Below are 18,577 nucleotides of genomic sequence, written 5' to 3'. Positions count from 1 at the left end.
TGTGAAATGATTGCCATACCTGGGAATATCTGCCTTCCCATTGGGGTGCGTTGGCCACTTCGCATGCTACTTTGTTTGGGTCAGGGGCAGTGTGCCACACACTCCCAGGTGGCGCTCTTTTTCCAATCTTTATATTTTTTCAATAATTATTAGTTTGAGACAAAGCTAACTGACTGTATATCCATTTTTCTTGTTTGTTGGTTTATTAAGTGACTAATAAGTGATTTAATTCAGATTGAGTGAATTAGAAGAACTAGGGGCAGACTTAAGATTACATTAGGAGTAGTGGTGAGAATGATATGCATAGCTTAGGCCTTGCATCAAGTATGGCCTCAAACAGAGCGGATTGGAAAGCAAGAATCCATGAAGCCGGCCCCATTTAGTTGGGACAAGGCTGCTTCTTGTTTAGTTCATTATGTAATACCATTTGATATGGTAATTCATTGTTCTGTTGTTTTCAGTCAGGTTTATTTAGAGAAGACATGAAGTATATGTTTAATTACTGAGTTTGTTTCAGTAGGGGTGGAAGTTTCTGTTGAATCTGCTATTATGATATATTGATATGAACAAGATGCTTTGGAGGGGAGGTCGGGTTGGTAAGTGTTTGTGTCATGTCTTGACGTGGCCAAGCTGTTTAGTAAATGGGACATGTTTAGGCCAAGTGTTTGTAATCCACCCAACCTGTTTGGCTTGTCCTAATTTAATTAGTGTTGTATGCATTCTATCTGAATGCCACAGAGCCAGTACCTTGGTTGAGTATATCCAAGTATCCAACTGCTCATGCTCACAGTCATAATTATTTGCTTTATGTATTTCATTTTTTGGGGTAAATTTTATGTATTTGAATTTGGTTGACCTAAAGCAGGTCATACTTGAGCCAAGGTGAATATGATTGGTTGATTAATTGGTCATGTTTGGATTAGATTCCTAGCTCAACTTTTTCAGGCATTTTATTTCCTGTTGGCTAGTTCAACCTGGAACGAACCCATTGCGCCACATGCTGTGTGATAATTTATCAAATTTATTTGCCGAAGTTGAATTATACAAAGTATTAGGATTTAGTGTTAATTAAATTAATTAAAGAAAACTCATTCCATCTGTGGTTATGGGGGCTATACTGGTATTTCTAAAAGACCTTGTGGTCGGTTCAGTCAGCTGTGAATCATCTTTTTCCAGATCAACTCGTCTTTTCTGATGCATAGCTAAGAGTGAGGGGATGCCTAGTTGCCAAGCTGTCCCCTCCCTTGTCTGAAGAAGCTCCACCGATCAAATTTGGCAAATTGCTTTCCTTGCTGCTTCTGCTGGAAATTCCTGAATAATAGCTGAGCATCTCAATCTGTGAGCAATTTGGTGTTGAGTGGTATTGAGTGCTCTTTCTTTACATGATGTTGAAGAACAGAAGAAACCCATTTGAGACATAAAACAAAAAAAGATATTTAAAGTTGTGATAACTATAGAGGCATACAATTAATGAGTCATACTATGAAATTATAGGAGATAGTAATTGAAACCTGCTTGAGACAAGAAATCAGTATTACAAAAAACCAATTTGGTTTTATATTAGGAAGATCTACAACGGAAAATGTTTATCTTGTTAGGAAACTTATGGGAAGGTATAGAGAGTGTAAGAAAGATCTTCATATGGTTTTTGTTGACCTAGAAAAGCTTATGATAGAGTCCTTAGAACATTAATTTGACAAGTACTAGAGAAAGCAAATGTTGTAAGTATTTATGGGTGCATAGTTAAAGATATGCATGATGGTTCAATGACAAATGTATAAAGGGTGGAGGGAGGGACAAGGTGTGAATTCTTGAGAACACTAATTTGGCAAGTACTAGAGAAAACGAGTGTTGCAAGTATTTATGTGTACATAGTTAAAGATATGCATGATGGTTCAGTGACAAGTATATAAAGGATTTGGGGGGGGGGGGGGACAAGGTGTGAATTCTTGAGTCAGTTAGGCTATATCAAAGATCAGCTTTAAAACCATATTTTTTGCACTTATAATAGATAATTTAACCAAAGACATTCAAGATGAGATTCCTTGGTGTATGCTTTTTACTAATGATATTCTTTTAGTAGATGAGACACAAATAGGGATTAATGCCAAGTTGGACTCATAAGGAGTAACTTTGGAATCAAAAGGCTTTAAACTAAGTGGAATGAAGACGGAAAATCTAGTGTGTAACTTTGGCCATGATCAGATGGATGATGAGGCAGTGAAGATTGATGAGTAAGAAATTCCAAAGTGGTGAAGCTTGATGAGTAAGAAATTCTGCAAAACTATTACCTTAGGTACCTTGGTTCAATCATAAATAAAAAATGTGATATAGCAGTTGATGTTTCCCAAAGAATTGAAATAAGATGGGCGAGGCGGAGAGGTGTCTCCGGGGTCTTGCATGATCAACGTATTCTTGTTAGGCTCAAAGCAAAATTCTATAGGGTTGTCATTCTTCTAGTTATGAGGTATGGTGCAGAGTGTTGGGCTATTAAGAAGCATCATATAAATAAACTCAGTGTAGCAAAAATGAAGATGCTAAGATGGTTGATTGGTAAAGCTAGGAAGGATAGGGTATGGAATGATCATATTAAAGTTAGTTTGGAAGTAGCTCCGAGTCTTCAACTAGTGATAAGTTACAAGAAAGTCAATGAGGTGGCACGGTCATGTTCAATGGAGGCCTTTAAATGCCCATGTGGGGGGAAGTGATTCAATCCATATTGAAGGAACTAGAACTTGGGGTAGACTTAAGATAACCTTGGGAGAGGTGGTGGGAGAGATTGTGCATAGCTTAGGCCTTATGTCTAGCATGACCTTGAATATAGTTGATTTGAAGGCAAGGATCCATATAGGTGATCCCATTTAGTTTTGACAAGGCTTGTTATCATTGAAAAAGAGGAGTTTTGTAGTGCAATAAATAAAGAATAACCCTAGTAAGGTTGTCAAATGAATTTAGGAACATATTACATCTTTAATCTCTCAATAAATGGAATCTAAACGTTATTTTTTCAAATAACTCTAAGTTTAACTATTTGAGATGTTAAAAGACTATTATTTTATGAAATAAAATATTACTTTAAGCAAATTATGGAAGTTACTATTTTTTAAAATGTTTGTTATAAATAATTTTTTCCTTTTTTTGGGGGTAATATTTACTTTGGTAACGAAAGGAAATCAAATAGGTGTAAGGACATTTTTGTCATAAAGATGACTAAACTATTAGAAACTGTTTGATCATTAATGATGTGTTATTTGTTGGTGTTTTTTGGATACAACAGGGAGGCAAATGCAAAATGTCACTTTTTTGGGATTAAAAATGACTTGGGCCAAACCTGGGAAATTCCCAAAAATTTAATATCCAAGTTGTTTGATTGACGTGAATTTGATCAAATTCTTAAATTAATAAAACCAATTGATATGCATTTTGTGCCTTGTGAATAATTTCTACGTCTGAATTTGTTAACTGTAATCCTATGTGGACCATTTGCATAAAATATTATAGTTTACAGCCATCTGTTTTAAAGAGGGCGAACCTTGGGAACAATGGTAAGATTTTTTCATTGCAACGTAGTGGGTCATGGGTTTCAGTCGAGAAAGTGCCTCTCTGTGAAGCTGGGTTAAGGTGTGTACAAAATAACCTTGTAAATTAAGCAAGAGAACAAAAGAAAAAGTGAGAACCAAGGAGGCTTCATGTTGGATGTGGAGCACTCTCAAAACCTTCAAATAAGTAGAGATCAAATAATGGTGGGAAAGTTCCACCCAGACAAGGAAAACAAATAAAAAAAGAAGGATACTAGCCCAAGGAATCCCTCTTGGGATACCCCCACCCCTTCTCCTGTCCCCTGTTGCCCTTCTATATTCTGATATAAGCCTCCCTGGACCCTGCAGTGGCAGGAGCCTCATGCTCTAGGTGTGTTCTGAAAGGTGTCTATTTGATATGTCTTCCTTGGTCAGCTATGTGTTAGCTGCTTGCAGATTATTCTACATCTAAAATGCTGCAGTATACATACACACTCTATAGGTGTATGTTTTCTGCTAATTTTAGTGCAAAGTATTTTTAGAAAACCTTTAAAAAATGAGGTTTTCTTCCAATATTAGCAGTTTCTTGGAAATATAATTTTGAATATGCTGTTTGTTACTTTTTGTATATATATATTGAATTGCCTTTATATTTTGTTACTTTTTATCAAAGTTGTAAATATTAAAATATATTATATTTTAGTGCAAACTCTGAATTTTTATAGAAAAAAACAACATCCATTGGAATTCATTGAGATTTTTGAATTACATTGTATGATGTATATTCAATTATATGTTCCCTATAAATTTAAAATTTTCTCATTATATCCTGGAGTTGTTTCCCATCCAACGGTATATCTGAGTTTGTTGACCATTCTTGTGCTTACATGACTATTAGTCAGCCATTATTATGTCTTTACGTATGCAGAATAAAGGGTATTAGGATGATGAAAATTCGTCTTTTCTAGTTTATTACCATCAAAATGAATTATATGCAAAGTAATTTTAGTCGATGTTGATAATGCCTTAATTGTGTTGATGCTGGGAAAGTTTCTGCAGTAGTTTCCTTACCTGCTCAGCAATTTGCAATACCAATAAATGACTTTCTAGTTTGATGTGGCTGCAAGCAGAAGAGGAGCTATGGATTTGTAGGAAATCTTCAGATGCGTCTAAATTTTGTAGACATTAATTTTTCAGTTTTAGAACAAATTTATACTTGAGACTGAGTTAGAAGTTTTTAATCAGAGGAGTTCTGGATAAAATTCAATTTGATCATTCACTTGCCGGCTAAGCCATAGTCAACATGCACACCAAAAGTTATAGATAGTGTGAAGTTTGGTTCTACATGCTGGGCATTTCACAGCTGACAAATGGTTCTATATGTTTTTCCCCTTGCGCATTTGGCTCTTCTGACCTGTAGATTCTTCCTGTTAATTTACATGGCTGAAGCTTACTTAGTAATCATATCTATTCGATTAAAAGATCTTTGTCAGATGGTGCAGCTCTGTTAGTGATAGTTTCCTCTATTTGTAGGTCAAATTTCAATAGGTCTTTTTCAGATGGCAACATACTTAGTGAAAGTACCACACCTGTATCAGCAACAAATGTTGTGCGGAAGAAACATTCTAACTCGGCCGTGCCTGAAAGTATTCAAGGAGGAGGTTGCAAGGGTTTTTCAGAGTCCACGCCAGAAATCTCAAGCTGTGGGAGTGATCTATCATGTTCAAGGTTGGCTTATACTTTCCTGAAAAATTGCCCATGAAGTGCTTCTTTTGCTATCCAAACATCCAGTTCCTTTCAATGTTCTTTAAAGATCCGATGATGAATTTGGTGATGTATGCAATGACCATGATTTAAGAAAAAAGAAGAATGGAAAGAAATTAAGGATGCAGATAACCCTTATAAAGTTGATGTATTTTTTTTCAGAAACCAACCTTAGGTTCCTTCAATCCCATGTGTTTTCTCTGGCCCTGGAAAATGGGTTGATGTATGCCCGTGGAATTTGGCTTGCTTAGTTATTTAGTAAGATTTGAATGTTGTGACCTGAGTATCACTGTATGAGATGTTCTCCTTTAGAATTATATTTCTGAAGTTGTGCTCCTACTTCCTATTAGCAATTTTCTTCTACTTTCTTGGATAGCATGGTAATGTTATTCAGATTTCTATAAATACTTGTGATGGCCATTAGCTACATACACGATTTAGATGGATAACAGAATTGAGCTTTGCTTCAACGGAATGCTGTATGATCTGGCACAGAGTGGGAGATCCTTGAAAAACATATTTGTATCCGTATCCTTGGTGGGAAGCCATAGTTATCTCTTTTCTTCCTGTCCTCTCTCTCTCTGTCTCTTCAATAAGGTGCTGTTCTAGTTCCTTGATCAATTGACGTTGCTCTATTCTGTGCTTGTTTCCCTTCTCTTTTTATGTTAGTTCAGACTTCAACCATCTACTGGTATACTGTTCTGTTGGTATTGATTTCTTATAGAATAGCTTTGATTTCTGACCTGTGGATGCTTTCTTTACAGAGCAGTTTTTAGTTCAAAATGAGTACCCAATTGGGTAGATTTGACCATCAGATCTAGCTTATGTTTTGGAGTATTCAAGGTCTAGTTTAAGGGGACCTTCGACCAGGGGGTGATGCAGATCCACAGGCTCACATCCACAAGAAAAATACGAGAAGCTGCCTTAGTAGTACCACAAACATTTGTACCAAAACTAGTAGTATGTTGGGCTATATACATAGCAGTTTTTTCAGCACTTATGATTATTTCAGTTGGTCAACTAGCGGTGTCACATGACTAGCCTACTAGTCTAGTATGTACGCCTCCACGTGTGGGAGATTATGACTTATGAGCTGTCCTAAGTTGAGTTTGTGTCTATTGACTCTATTCAGTCCTGTTATAAGTCAAGGCCTATCAGTGCTAGGACTCCTTTTGTAAGGCTGTCTAGCCCTCTGTTTGTGCCCCACTCAATAGCTGCATATAACTAGTTCCAGTGTTTGTTATATTGCTTGAGCAGTTGCTTGCAAGATCCCTTCTTGTGTATGAACGTTTCTGGTGTTTGATGTTTCCTGGTGGTTTAAAGCCCAGGTGGAATTCCCTTGGATGCTAGGTGGTTAAAACCCTGCCTCCTACAGCTGACTGTGGAACCAGTCTTCACCTTTGATTGCCATTACAGGCCTGCTGCCCTGTAAGCAGACCTTCATTCCCATCTACTCTCTTTCTGCCTTGTTTTATTTGGATCAACTCCATTAGACCATTCAAACCAAACCCTAGCCTGATCTATCCTCAGGTCCAATGGGTCCTACCATCACAAACTCTCCATTTTGAAATCTCTTGTCCCTGTAAACCTAGCCTTCAATCCAAAGCCCCTCTAATTCTACCCTTGAAAGCCTAAAATCCTGATGTGAACACATGGCCCCCCTGTCCGAAACCCTAAGTTGGCCCCCCAGGATGGATCTAAGAAGCTCCCATGAGCTGCCTGAACCCCTTTGGAGGGGTATTTTGGGCATTTTGGCCCTTATTTTCTATTATTTTTCTGGATTTATTATTAGAATATTCCAGAATTTTAGTTGAGTCCAGTTCGGTAGCTTAAGTTGGGTTTGTGTTGGAGTAGAGTTTTTTTTTTTAGTTGAAGTTGTGTTTGAAAGAGTCCAATTTGATGTTAAGTTGGTTACTTGAGTCTTAAGTTATCTTATTAGCATGTGCTATTAAAGATAACTTTAAGTGTGAGATTTCAGATCCTAGGGCTGAGATCACGTAGTAATTTGATTCCATTAGATAAGTGTTTAAAGAGTCCAGTTGGAGTAGTAAAGGAATCTTTATCTGATGAGGATCTCCTAAGTTAAGTTAGAGTCTGTTCAGTTAGGCTATAAATAGCCTCTTTGTAATGTTACTTCTCAGTTTTTGAAGAATAAAGAATATTGAGTGTTAGAGTTCAGAATCTCCTGTGTGGGTAGGCCCTGATAGTTGTCAAAGCTTTCAAGTATTCTAATTCTTCAAGAGCCTTAAGCATTCAAGCATCCAAGCAGTCATCTCAGCATGCTTTCCTCAAGATTCGAGCAACCAAGTTACAGCCCTTTCCCCACCATCCCTAACCCCCATCCTCTGTCTGCAAGCCTCCCTACCCCTTCACCTCTCTTACGCGCAGTCCTCCTTCCTCCGTAGTTCCTCAGACCCCTTCCCTTCTATTGAACCTGGAAACCCATCCCCTTCCATCACAATTCACCCGACCCCCTCCTTTAAATTTTCTGCAATTTCAGCCCGTTCCCCTAGCACTAGAGACCCTCTGTTATGGACACTGCCGTGGAACGTGCTCAGAAACCAGGAATTGACACAGTTCAGGAGTTAAGACGTTCGTGTCGAAAAGGCAAAAGGCCTGTTCTTGTAGAAGATTACGAATAGAATGGCAATTGGAGTTAGTGCTGGGCGAATTATTCAATTTGTATTGGTTCCTGTTTCATTTCATGTTTGTTTCTTATGCCAGATCTCTGATCTGTAACGGCCTTGGCCCACTATAAATTTATTGACAGCTTGAACAGAGGACAAGAGAAATTACTTTCCTCGCATTAAATTCGTCTCTTATCTCTACAGCCTTCTACTGTCTTCTTCTCCTTGTCTCTTCTGCCTCTCCTTTCTATTCCTCAAGTTCTTCTTTAGAAAACAGTAACCGTAACATTTGGTCCGACTTGCCGGATCCTGCCATGGCTGAAGGAACGCGAGCTTGAAAAGAAGGGATCCTATGTCAACTGAGCGCTGCATCAACAGATCATGCAACTAAAATCAGTTCGCTGCAATATGCTATGGTGGAGCAAAATGGCGCGATGTTAGAACAACAAACCATCCAAGCAGAAATCATGGCTAAACTTACCACCATGGATGGAAGAGTTGCACCTGTGACACCAACAACCGATAATAGGGGAATCCTAGGAACCCCTCCTGGATTTGCAAGTTCAATTTCTTCCCATTCAATTCAAACTCGAGCTGCCAGAGTGGATTTCCCTCTATTCGACGGCACCAATCCTACTGGTTGGATATTTCGAGCGGAGAAATTTTTTGAATTTCATGGTATGCCTGAGGATCAGCGTTTGTCAATAGCATCCATCCATATGGAAGGGCTCGCCCTGTAGTGGTTCCAGTGGATTACCAAATCAAAGTTGTTCACTACTTGGACGACATTTACGAGAGCTTGGGAAATCTGTTTTGGCCCGACGGTGTATGACAATCCTCGTGAATCTCTATCAAAACTTATGCAAACGTCCACAATGGAGAATTATCAGACCTAGTTCGAAGCCCTAGCCAATCGAGTTGATGGTTTACCTACTGACTACTTGACTAGTTGCTTTATGTCCGGGCTCAGATCTGATATCAGAAGTGAGGTGAAGTCATTCCCACCAGTGGATTTCATGGATGCGGTAATGTTGGCCAGAATTCAGGAGCAGAAGTTAAACGACTTAAAAAGAGGATCCACCAGGGTAACAACGATTCCCACTCGACCTCTGGCCAATTCTGCGCCTTACCATTCCAAAATACCCTTATTACAGAACTCTATATCCAGCTCCAACATTCCAATCAAGAGGTTAACACCCACGGAAATGCAGCAGCGTAAGGAAAAGGGATAATGTTACAATTGTGACGAGAAGTTCATTCCCGAACATAGGTGCAAGACTAAACAACTCTTCTTGTTGGAGTGTGAAGATGAAGGTTATGAAGATCCTGTTGATGTCGATGCACAAATGACAAGTGACTGACTCCCTGAAGAGGCAGCCACTAAACTATCATATCATTCGCTCACTGGCATTTCCTCACCAACGACAATACGGTTCACAGGAATGGTGGCTGGAAAAACCGCTCAGATCTTGCTTGACAGTGGCAACACTCACAATTTCCTTTTGAACCACATGCTCCAACGCCTGAATCGTACTGTAGAGGCGGTTACCAATGTGCACGTTATGGTCGACGATGGGAATAGATTGATTTGTGAAGGGCTGGTACGTAATTTACTTGTTACTATTTAAAATTACTCTATGAGGATTGATGCATATATTCTACCTCTGTGTGGGGCAGACCTGGTATTAGGGGTCTAGTGGATGGCCTGCTTAGGCCCAATAATATTTGACTACAGCCAAAGACTTGTCTAGTTTCAAAGTGGACCCAATATGATACAGTTGCATTGGAATGGACCTAATGGGCCCGAATCCATTACATATCAAGGCCTAAGAAAAGTTAAGGATAATGGAATGGGATGGGCCCTATTCCGAATGGAACTTCATTCCTTGGCCCATAATGAACCCAAGACAATGGATCCTACATTAGACCAACTGCTAAAGACATTTATAGTCATTTTTGAAGAGCCCAAGGGCCTACCACTCATTAGAGAGCAGGATCACTCAATTCCTTTTTTACCTGATATTGAGCCCATCAATGTTAGACCCTACCGCTATCCTTACTTTCAGAAGACAGAGATTGAGACCCAGGTGAATCAGATGTTGGCAAGTGGGATAATCCGACCTAGCACCAGTCCATTCTCCTCACCGGTCTTGTTGGTTAAAAAACAAGATGGCACTTGGCGCTTTTGTGTTGACTATAGAGCATTAAATGCCGTAACAGTTAAGGACCACTTTCCTATACCTACTATTGATGAGCTTTTTGATGAATTGCATGGTGCTAAATTCTTTTCAAAGATGGACCTCAGGTCAGGGTACCATCAATTTCGAGTAAAGCCAGCGAATATATCTAAAACTGCGTTCCGCATTCATGAAGGTCACTATGAGTTTATGGTGATGCCATTCGGCCTCACGAACGCCCTTTCCACATTTCATTTCATGATGAATTCTATTTTTAGGCCCTATATGCACCGGTTTGTGCTAATATTCTTTGATGATTTGTTGATCTATAGCCTGTCTTGGCAAGCCCATCTACAACGTTTACAGTTAGTCCTGGAGGTATTGCAGGCCCATCAGTTATTTGCAAAATTTTCTAAATGCTCCTTTGGACAACAAAGTGTAGAATACTTGGGCCATGTGGTTTCCTCCCAAGGCTTGCAGGTGGATTAATCTAAAGTGACAGCCATACAAGCTTGGCCCACTCCAACCACCCTAAAAGGGCTCAGGGGATTTCTTGGATTAATTGGTTACTATAGACGTTTTATCAAGCAGTATGCATGGGTAGTAGCTCCACTCACCGCACTTCTCAAAAAGGGTAGCTTTCATTGGACTGAGGCCCAAACAACATTCTAACGGCTAAAATATATTCTTACTCAAGCCCCTGTCCTAGCCCTTCCAAAATTTCAAGATACTTTTATTGTGGAGACCGATGCTTCTGGAAGTGGTATTGGTGCTGTGTTGGTTCAAGCAGATCACCCTATTGCTTATTGCAGTAAGAAATTAACTCCTACCATGCAACTCAGTTCTACTTATGTTCGGGAGATGTATGCTATTACTCAGGCTGTGAATCGATGGCGCCAATACTTATTGGGTTGGAAATTTATCATTCTATTAGACCAACGAAGTTTACGAGAGCTCACGGCCCAAACCATCCAAACACCGGAACAAGCAAAGTGGCTAACTAAATTAGTGGGTTATGTCTTTGAGATACGGTATAAACCAGGTAAAGACAATGGGGCTGCTGATGCCCTTTATCGCGCCCATGAATCTGCTCCAGATAATTTGGCCCATCAGGCCCACAATGTTCATATTTCATCTGCACAGGGCAAGTTGAGCGAACCACTTGGTCCACAAAACCAACTTGAACCGCCACACTTCTATCATTAATCACTGGGTCAACTTCAATGGGATTTTTTACTTGAGCTGAAGGCAAAAACAGCAATGTCACTAGAGTTGCAAGAAATTTTACAGGCCATCTCTTCCAATGCCAACGCAATAGCGGGTTACTTGTTTCAAGATGGCGTTCTATATTACCGACATCGACTCGTCATCCCCATTGCCCTGCAACAACAATTCCTCCATGAGTTTCATTGTAGCTTACAAGGAGGTCACTCGGGGTGGTTTCACACTTACAAGCGAATTGCTACAAAGTTGCTTTGGAAAGGGATGCGACATGATGTGCATAAATTCATTGCTGAATGCGTCGTTTGCCAACGCGTAAAACCCGCGCATTCAAAACCCGCCGGACTCTTACAACCATTGCTTGTTCCAACTAGATCTGGGAAGACTTGTCCATGGATTTTATTACTGGCCTCCCTCTTAGCTCTGGCAAAAATGCAATCATGGTGGTCGTTGATAGGCTCAGTAAGTATGCCCACTTCACAGCACTCGCTCCTCACTTCACTGCTTTGAAAGTTGCTATAGTGTTCCTTAAAGACATCGTACGACTTCATGGGTAGCCCAAGACTCTGGTTAGTGATTGTGACCCCCTCTGCCTCATCTCTTTTTGGCAAGAATTATTCAGCTTACAAGGTACTACCTTGTCCATAAGCACGGCATACCATCCGCAAACCGATGGGCAAACAGAGGTTGCTAAACCGCTGCTTAAAGACCTATTTGCGTAGCTTCTCTGATTGAGATCCCTACACGGTGGGTACAACAGCTGCCATGGGCATAGTATTTGGTACAATAAGGCGTTTCACATGGCTACCAGAACGACACCATTCCACAATGTCTATGGTCGCTCTCCACCAACCCTCATTCGCTATATTGCCGGAGCCCCCTCAAATGATTCCATTGACCACGATCTGCTTGCAGCAATGCAGCCCTAACGATCTTGTGCAACAATCTTCTGAGAGCGCAGGATCGCATGAAAAGCCAAGCCAATCTCAAGCGCATTGATCGCTCATATGCAATCAACGAGTGGGTGTTTGTGAAAATCCAACCATATCGACAGACGACATTGGCTCTTGGTTCCAATCACAAATTGGCAAAGCACTACTACGGCCCTTACTGGATTTTGGCACACATCGGCAAGGTATCTTACCAGCTTGATCTACCGCCTGATGCCAGAATACACAATGTTTTCCATGTGTCGCTTCTCAAGCCATACATTGGAAAACTTCCACCTCTTACCTCAACAATCCCTGCTGCAATTCCACCCCCAAATCCGGCACCTCTTGCCATCTTGTAGCACCGTCAGGTTCGTCGTCACGGAAACTCCTTCACTCAAGTTCTTGTTCAGTGGCATGGTCTCCTACCTGAAGATGCCAGCTGGGAAGATCTCCATCTCCTTCGCCGGCAGTACCCAAGTTTGAACCTTGTGGACAAGGTTCTCTCCCCAGGAGAGGGTAATGTTACGGACAGTGCTGGGAACATGCTCAGCAACCAGGAATTGACACAGTTCAGGAGTTAAGACTTCGTGTTGTAAAGGCCTGTTGTTCTAGAAGATTATGAATAGAATGGCAATTGGAGTTAGTGCTGGGTGAATTATTCAATTTAGAGTATTGGTTCCTTTTTTCATTTCACGTTTGTTTCTTATGCCAGATCTCAGATCTGTAACGGCCTTGGCCCACTATAAATGTACTGACAGCTTGAACAGAGGACAAGAAAGAAATTACTTTCCTTGCATTAAATTCATCTCTTATCTCTACAGCCTTCTACTGTCTTCTTCTGCCTCTCCTTTCTATTCCTCAAGTTCTTCTTTATAAAACAGTAACCGTAACACCCTCCCCCTTCCTTCTTCTTCCCTGCGCTACTATATCCTAGTCCTTTTAGGAGTCCTTTAATCCCAGCCCCATGCAACCCATTGGGATCGCAGGAAGCCCTAGAATCCAGTCCTACCCTTAGTTTCTGCAAATCTGATTTGTTTTCAGTGACTTTGAAAATTCTGCACTTCATCTTCAACCTTGAGATTTGCAGAAAGTTCTAATTTTCCAGAAATCTGATTTTGTTAGTTTCTAATCAATTAGATCCATTCTAGTTGAGAGGATTGTGATAGAAATCAGTTCTGTCAAACTTAACCAGCAACCTAACCCTTCTTCCAACCCTAGTCGATGAAACCCGAAATGCCATTCCTCCAAACCCTAACCCAATCCTAGTTGACCTAGGACTTCATTTTTCAAATCTGAGTTTCTACTCCTATAGAATTCAGATCTGGAACTCTACTTTCAGTAGGCTTCGATTGTGATGGAACCCCTAAAACCCTTCTATTACTTAACTGGAAACTCCTGGGCAGCCACCTAAAATCACAACACAAACCCTAACCTTAGACTCGTGGTTCCATCAAATCCGGTTACCTAAATTTTATCCTAAAACCTAAAAAGTGGTGCAGATTATACCTCAATCTGAATTACTGATTTTGGGTGGAAAACATCCCCGCCATTACCATAGGACTTGGTCCTACTTTCAGTCCAAAACTGTCTCCTCTCTAAGTTCCATCAAGCCTTAGATATCCCTAAAACCCCACTTTCTGAAAGTGAATTTTCAAGCCGCCGGTTTTAACCCTAGGTTGGAGTGTTGGACTGTTATATCCTGTCTTCAGATTAAGTACTCAAACCAAGTTTCATCCTATTCCCGGCTTCGAAACCCCTCAAAACCGGCAAACCCTGATTTTGCCTAAATTATGGAGACAGGTCGCAATTTTAGTCTAGATTCTGTGCATCTGTTATTTCATGGATTGTTTGTATTGGTACATGAAAAACCAGTATATTTACCGAGACCTTGGTGAGAGCTTGAACATTGATTACGGCTGCTGAATGGTGTTTCCCATCAAATATCTGTTGTTACTATCTTTCCTATCCTATTTATTTCAATAAACCGTTAAATAAATCTTTGATGGGAAAGCCAGTTGTAACCAAGGTTCAACATGTTGACATGGCGACACCAGCCGAAATGTCAGGCGATTTTTTGAATCAGTGACCACCGCCACCGTGTAGTGATTTGAGAGTGAATCAGTGACCACCGCCACCAGCACTGACGCCAAAATCGGCTCTGCCACCAAATCCATCACCAGCACCGAAAGCCACCACCACCTGCACCACCAACACCACCTCCTGCTCCAAACCCTCCTCCTGCACCAACTCCACCACCACCAAACCCTCCACCTCCTCCAGCTCCTGCTGCTCCACCAGCACCACCACCCAGACCTCCTCCTGCACCTCCACCAGCAACACCACCAAGTCCTTCGCCAGCACCACCACCAGCACCACCACCAGCTCCTCCACCCAGTCCACCTCCTGCACATCCACCAAGTCCACCACCAGCTCCTCCAGGCTCCACCCAGTCCTCTGCCAGCACCACCTCCAGCACCTCCTCCTAGTCCACCACCAGCTCCTCCACCCAGTCCGCCACCAGCTCCTCCACCCAGTCCCCCGCCTGCACCTCCACCAAGTCCACCACCAGCTCCTCCAGGCTCCACCCAGTCCTCCGCCAGCACCACCTCCAGCACCTCCTCCTAGTCCACCACCAGCTCCTCCACCGAGTCTGCCACCAGCTCCTCCACCCAGTCCCCCGCCTGCACCTCCACCAAGTCCACCGCCACCCCCTCCACTGACATTGGCGATATATCGCCGAGAAATCAGGGATATATCACCAACGGTCGAACAAATCGTCGACTTTGTGAATTTATCGTGTCGCTGGGGGGAATCATGTCGCCCCCCAGCGACACGGCGATATATCGCCGTGTGTCGGCGATATAGCCGACACAATGTTCCATGGTTGTAACCAAAGATGGTGAAAAATAAGTTATCAATCTTGCTTTTTCCCCCTTCTGGGATAACAACAGTTCTTGTTTTGATGAGGTGTAAAATTCTGTCAATTCAGAGGTTATTTATTTACTTGTAAAAGCTCTTTAACTGGGGGAACGAAAAAGGTTTTCATGATAATTTGGAAATGACTTACATTACGTAGCACACTTTGGTACCTGGGACATATATCAGGGATGTCATTATCAGATTAAAAACATCTAAGAAATAGATAACCAAGTCTATACTGCCGAGTTTCTACCTATTTGGTTTATCTATATGGAAATTTCTTATCAAGATTACTGCCTATTTTATATGTTGCAACTTACTCTGTTCCATTTACTCTTTTTTTGCTAAGTTGAATTTGGTTAGTTTTGTTGATAAGATGGTGGATATCCCATTCATCTGATAGTCGGTTCTCCAGTATCCAACTCATGGGCAACTCCCCAGATGAACCCTATTTTCAGTATCCTGAAATGTAGTGATCTCTGAATTGTCTGGCTTCAAATGTTTGATTCAACTTACTGGTTTTCCTGCAGGTACACACCATCAATGGCTGGAAAGCAGCTATTTACAGAAATGCAGAAATACCAATGTATTGAAAGCAACCAGATTTATCTCAATGAGCATCGTGATACATTCAGCTGTTCAAACTTTCTTGATGTTGACTGGCTGTCTTCCTCCGGAAACTCATGGGGGGAAGAAATAACTGATGGGTAAAGTTTTTCAATAATTCTTTCGTGAATTTTGAATCTAATTTTCTTATGGAGAAGGTTTCCTGTTATGGGGAACCCAGTAGAAGTTAAATTTAATCCGGCCTAGGTTTCAACAATGGCATTTGGCTAGTGTGAAATAGTCAACTCTTTTCTAATTCCATGGACCAATCCCAATTTCTGCCATTTTTCCACCGGCAGAACTAAATACATCATGAATGCATATTTGGCCACCAAGACTACATATTCAAAAAGACTTACCATCTCGGTTGGATCTACGAGGTTCTTGAGCCTTCTCTTCAAATTCTGATGATTAAAGATATCTACATTCTCATCTTCCTAGTGAAGTGGTTGATTCCGGCAATGCAAAAATCGAATTGTTCAGTATTGTTGGCTCTGATCTGCATTTCATTGTCATCAGATGTGGGCCATGTGGCTAATCCACATCATTACAATCATGAGGGACCTTGTGAATTAGTCACATCTACATCAGACTTGTCAATGTCTAGTGTCTGGCAAACCTTGCATTACACATTTGTTTATGCTAGTACAGGGTGTTGTCTTTTCTTATTTAAACGAGACATGGAAAAGTGTCTCTTTTATCCATGTAGTGCAGTGACCTAGGCTGAAAGAGTTAGGTAAATGGACTGAGTTAAATCACATCCTATAACCTTTCCTGTGTTGTGCTAGTTCAGTCTACTGTCCATACCCAAGTTGGGTCCCAGTGGGCACATAAGATATCAACACACTTACACTGGCAGCTTTCATTTTTGCAAAAGGTAGCCTTTTCTGGGGATTTGTGTGCTATCTTATCCCGCCTATACTATTGTGACTACTGAATGAGGAAGGACCTTACAAGTCTCTCACTCGAGGACGGCCCGCACACTGCTGCCTATGTCTTGTTGCATCCAGACAATACAGAAGTGAAATGCCAGTCTTGGTTATGCACTTGATTTTCCTTAAAAGTAAGGTCAGCCCAGGAGACTTAGTAAAGTGCCTTCAATTTCCTTGGGTTTGGGGATTCTCCTTTTTGGTTGCTTAACTGAAAGCACATTGACTGAGAAGACTCCACAAGTATCATCAGGAAAGAGCTATCATCTATGTGCATAACATAAGGAATAAAGGGTACATCAGAATTATCTTTGATAATATCTCATTTGTTTGGGATTGCAAGGTGAGATGGAATATGAGTTAATATCTGGAGATTTCACTCTAATTTTGTGAGGGGCAGGCCTTGGTGCAATGGTCGGTGGGGGACAGTTGTAGCTTGAGGTCAAGGTATCGAACAGCCTCTCAGCCAAAATTGCTGGGCCAAAGCTGTGTAGGAAAATTGCCCACATCAGACTTTGCTTGTGCAGAAGCCCTTGGCACCAGGTTCTCCCTTTTTTTCTTCTGTAATTTTATGCTTCCCGCCCAAAGTCGATTTTTTATTTCAACCAAAAAGGTGCAGCAAATTCGTGACACCCGAGTCCAACTCAGTTTTTTGGACCACTGAGTTTACCTTCCAAAAACCAAGTTCTTGAACCATGAACATAGACGGTGAAAAAGTAAACATTGATTGAACAATGGACGTGCTTCTGAACAAGCAGTCAAGGCCTCAAAGGGGGGCCCAGAGATAGGATAAATGCCCCATGTCTAAAGAGCACATTCATGCAGTCAATCAATCCAAAAACAAATCAGGAGAGCTGACTTCCGCGGTCATGCCCTAAAGCAGTCATACGGAACAGCTGACTCAGATAAAAGCCCTTTTCAAGCATTCTTAACCTTGGGGCCCCACTTTGCTCAGGATCCTTGGCTTGGCTGCGAGTTGACTTTTCCTTGTGGATCTTACTCTGTCATAGGTAGTCTCTTCATGAGTTGAATAAAAAATGTTGTGGTAGGTTTTTCACTAGATGTTAGGTACCTGAATCCAACTGTTTTGACAAAATTGCTGCTGCTGCTGCTGCTGCTGCTTAACCTATCAGTCCTATCCCATACTTGGCTGACCCAGTCTTGTGTTAGTTTACTTGTCATGCAACATATGGACATTTTGGACGCCAGCTAGCTAGGCTGTCTCTTCTCAGAATCAATTTAAGCTTCAACTCTTTGCTGTTCTGTAAGAACAGTGAAAGCTGGAGGCTTTTTCTCCCGTTTTTCTTGGTTCTTAAGCAGTACTTGTGTGATTGTATCTACTTTAATTCATTGGAAAATTGGAGAACTCTATAACGTTCACTAGTTTCCATGAGTGAAAAATGTGGACATAGGTGGGCACAGGTAATAGAGGATTTGCCACATCTCAGAGTCACATGTCAATTTTCATCCTAATGCAAGCTTATTATTGCGGCAGGAACATGGCTCAATGTCATGCAAATTAGAAGAATGCTGAACATTTTCTTAATACTGGTGGCATTTGTAATTCTTTTATAACTTTGTATTCACTATAGCATTCTCATTTTTGGTTGAAATTTGACCGATTAGATTGGTTGGGGTCATCATGATGTGGATGCCCCTAAAGACATAAAAATTGCCTGTTGAATGGTAAAATTATGGATTTACAGAACCTTTAATAAATGTTGGGAGATCAGGTCATTCATTTTTTTTAATTTCACAGTTCTTTCATGTGTTTTCCCTTTAGCCTATTTGAAATTTTGCTTCTGTTAAGGTATGAGATATTATGATGTAACATGATAGGGGGACTTCCCCTATCATGGTTTCCTTGTTGCTTTAGGTCTTTAG

The 18,577-nt window shown here is 41.0% G+C and overlaps 1 protein-coding gene across 2 annotated transcripts in view; it reads left to right on the top strand.

The window, feature by feature from the left end:
• LOC149012007 (phosphoinositide phosphatase SAC4-like) overlaps positions 1 to 18,577 on the top strand; it is a 58,074-nt gene that overhangs the window by 30,452 nt on the left and 9,045 nt on the right. For both annotated transcript variants that reach the window (XM_089163410.1, XM_089163408.1), the window contains exons 13-14: positions 5,052 to 5,246; positions 15,689 to 15,865. In XM_089163410.1, the coding sequence (XP_089019536.1) occupies positions 5,052 to 5,246; positions 15,689 to 15,865 (372 nt within the window). The remainder of the gene's footprint in view (positions 1 to 5,051; positions 5,247 to 15,688; positions 15,866 to 18,577) is intronic.

The sequence above is a fragment of the Hakea prostrata genome, chromosome 7, assembly GCF_041222555.1.
Source record: "Hakea prostrata isolate BN-2017 chromosome 7, UWA_Hpros_2, whole genome shotgun sequence".
Lineage (NCBI taxonomy): Eukaryota > Viridiplantae > Streptophyta > Magnoliopsida > Proteales > Proteaceae > Hakea > Hakea prostrata.
Note: the sequence above shows the minus strand (reverse complement) of the source record. Positions and strands in the feature narration are given on the sequence as shown.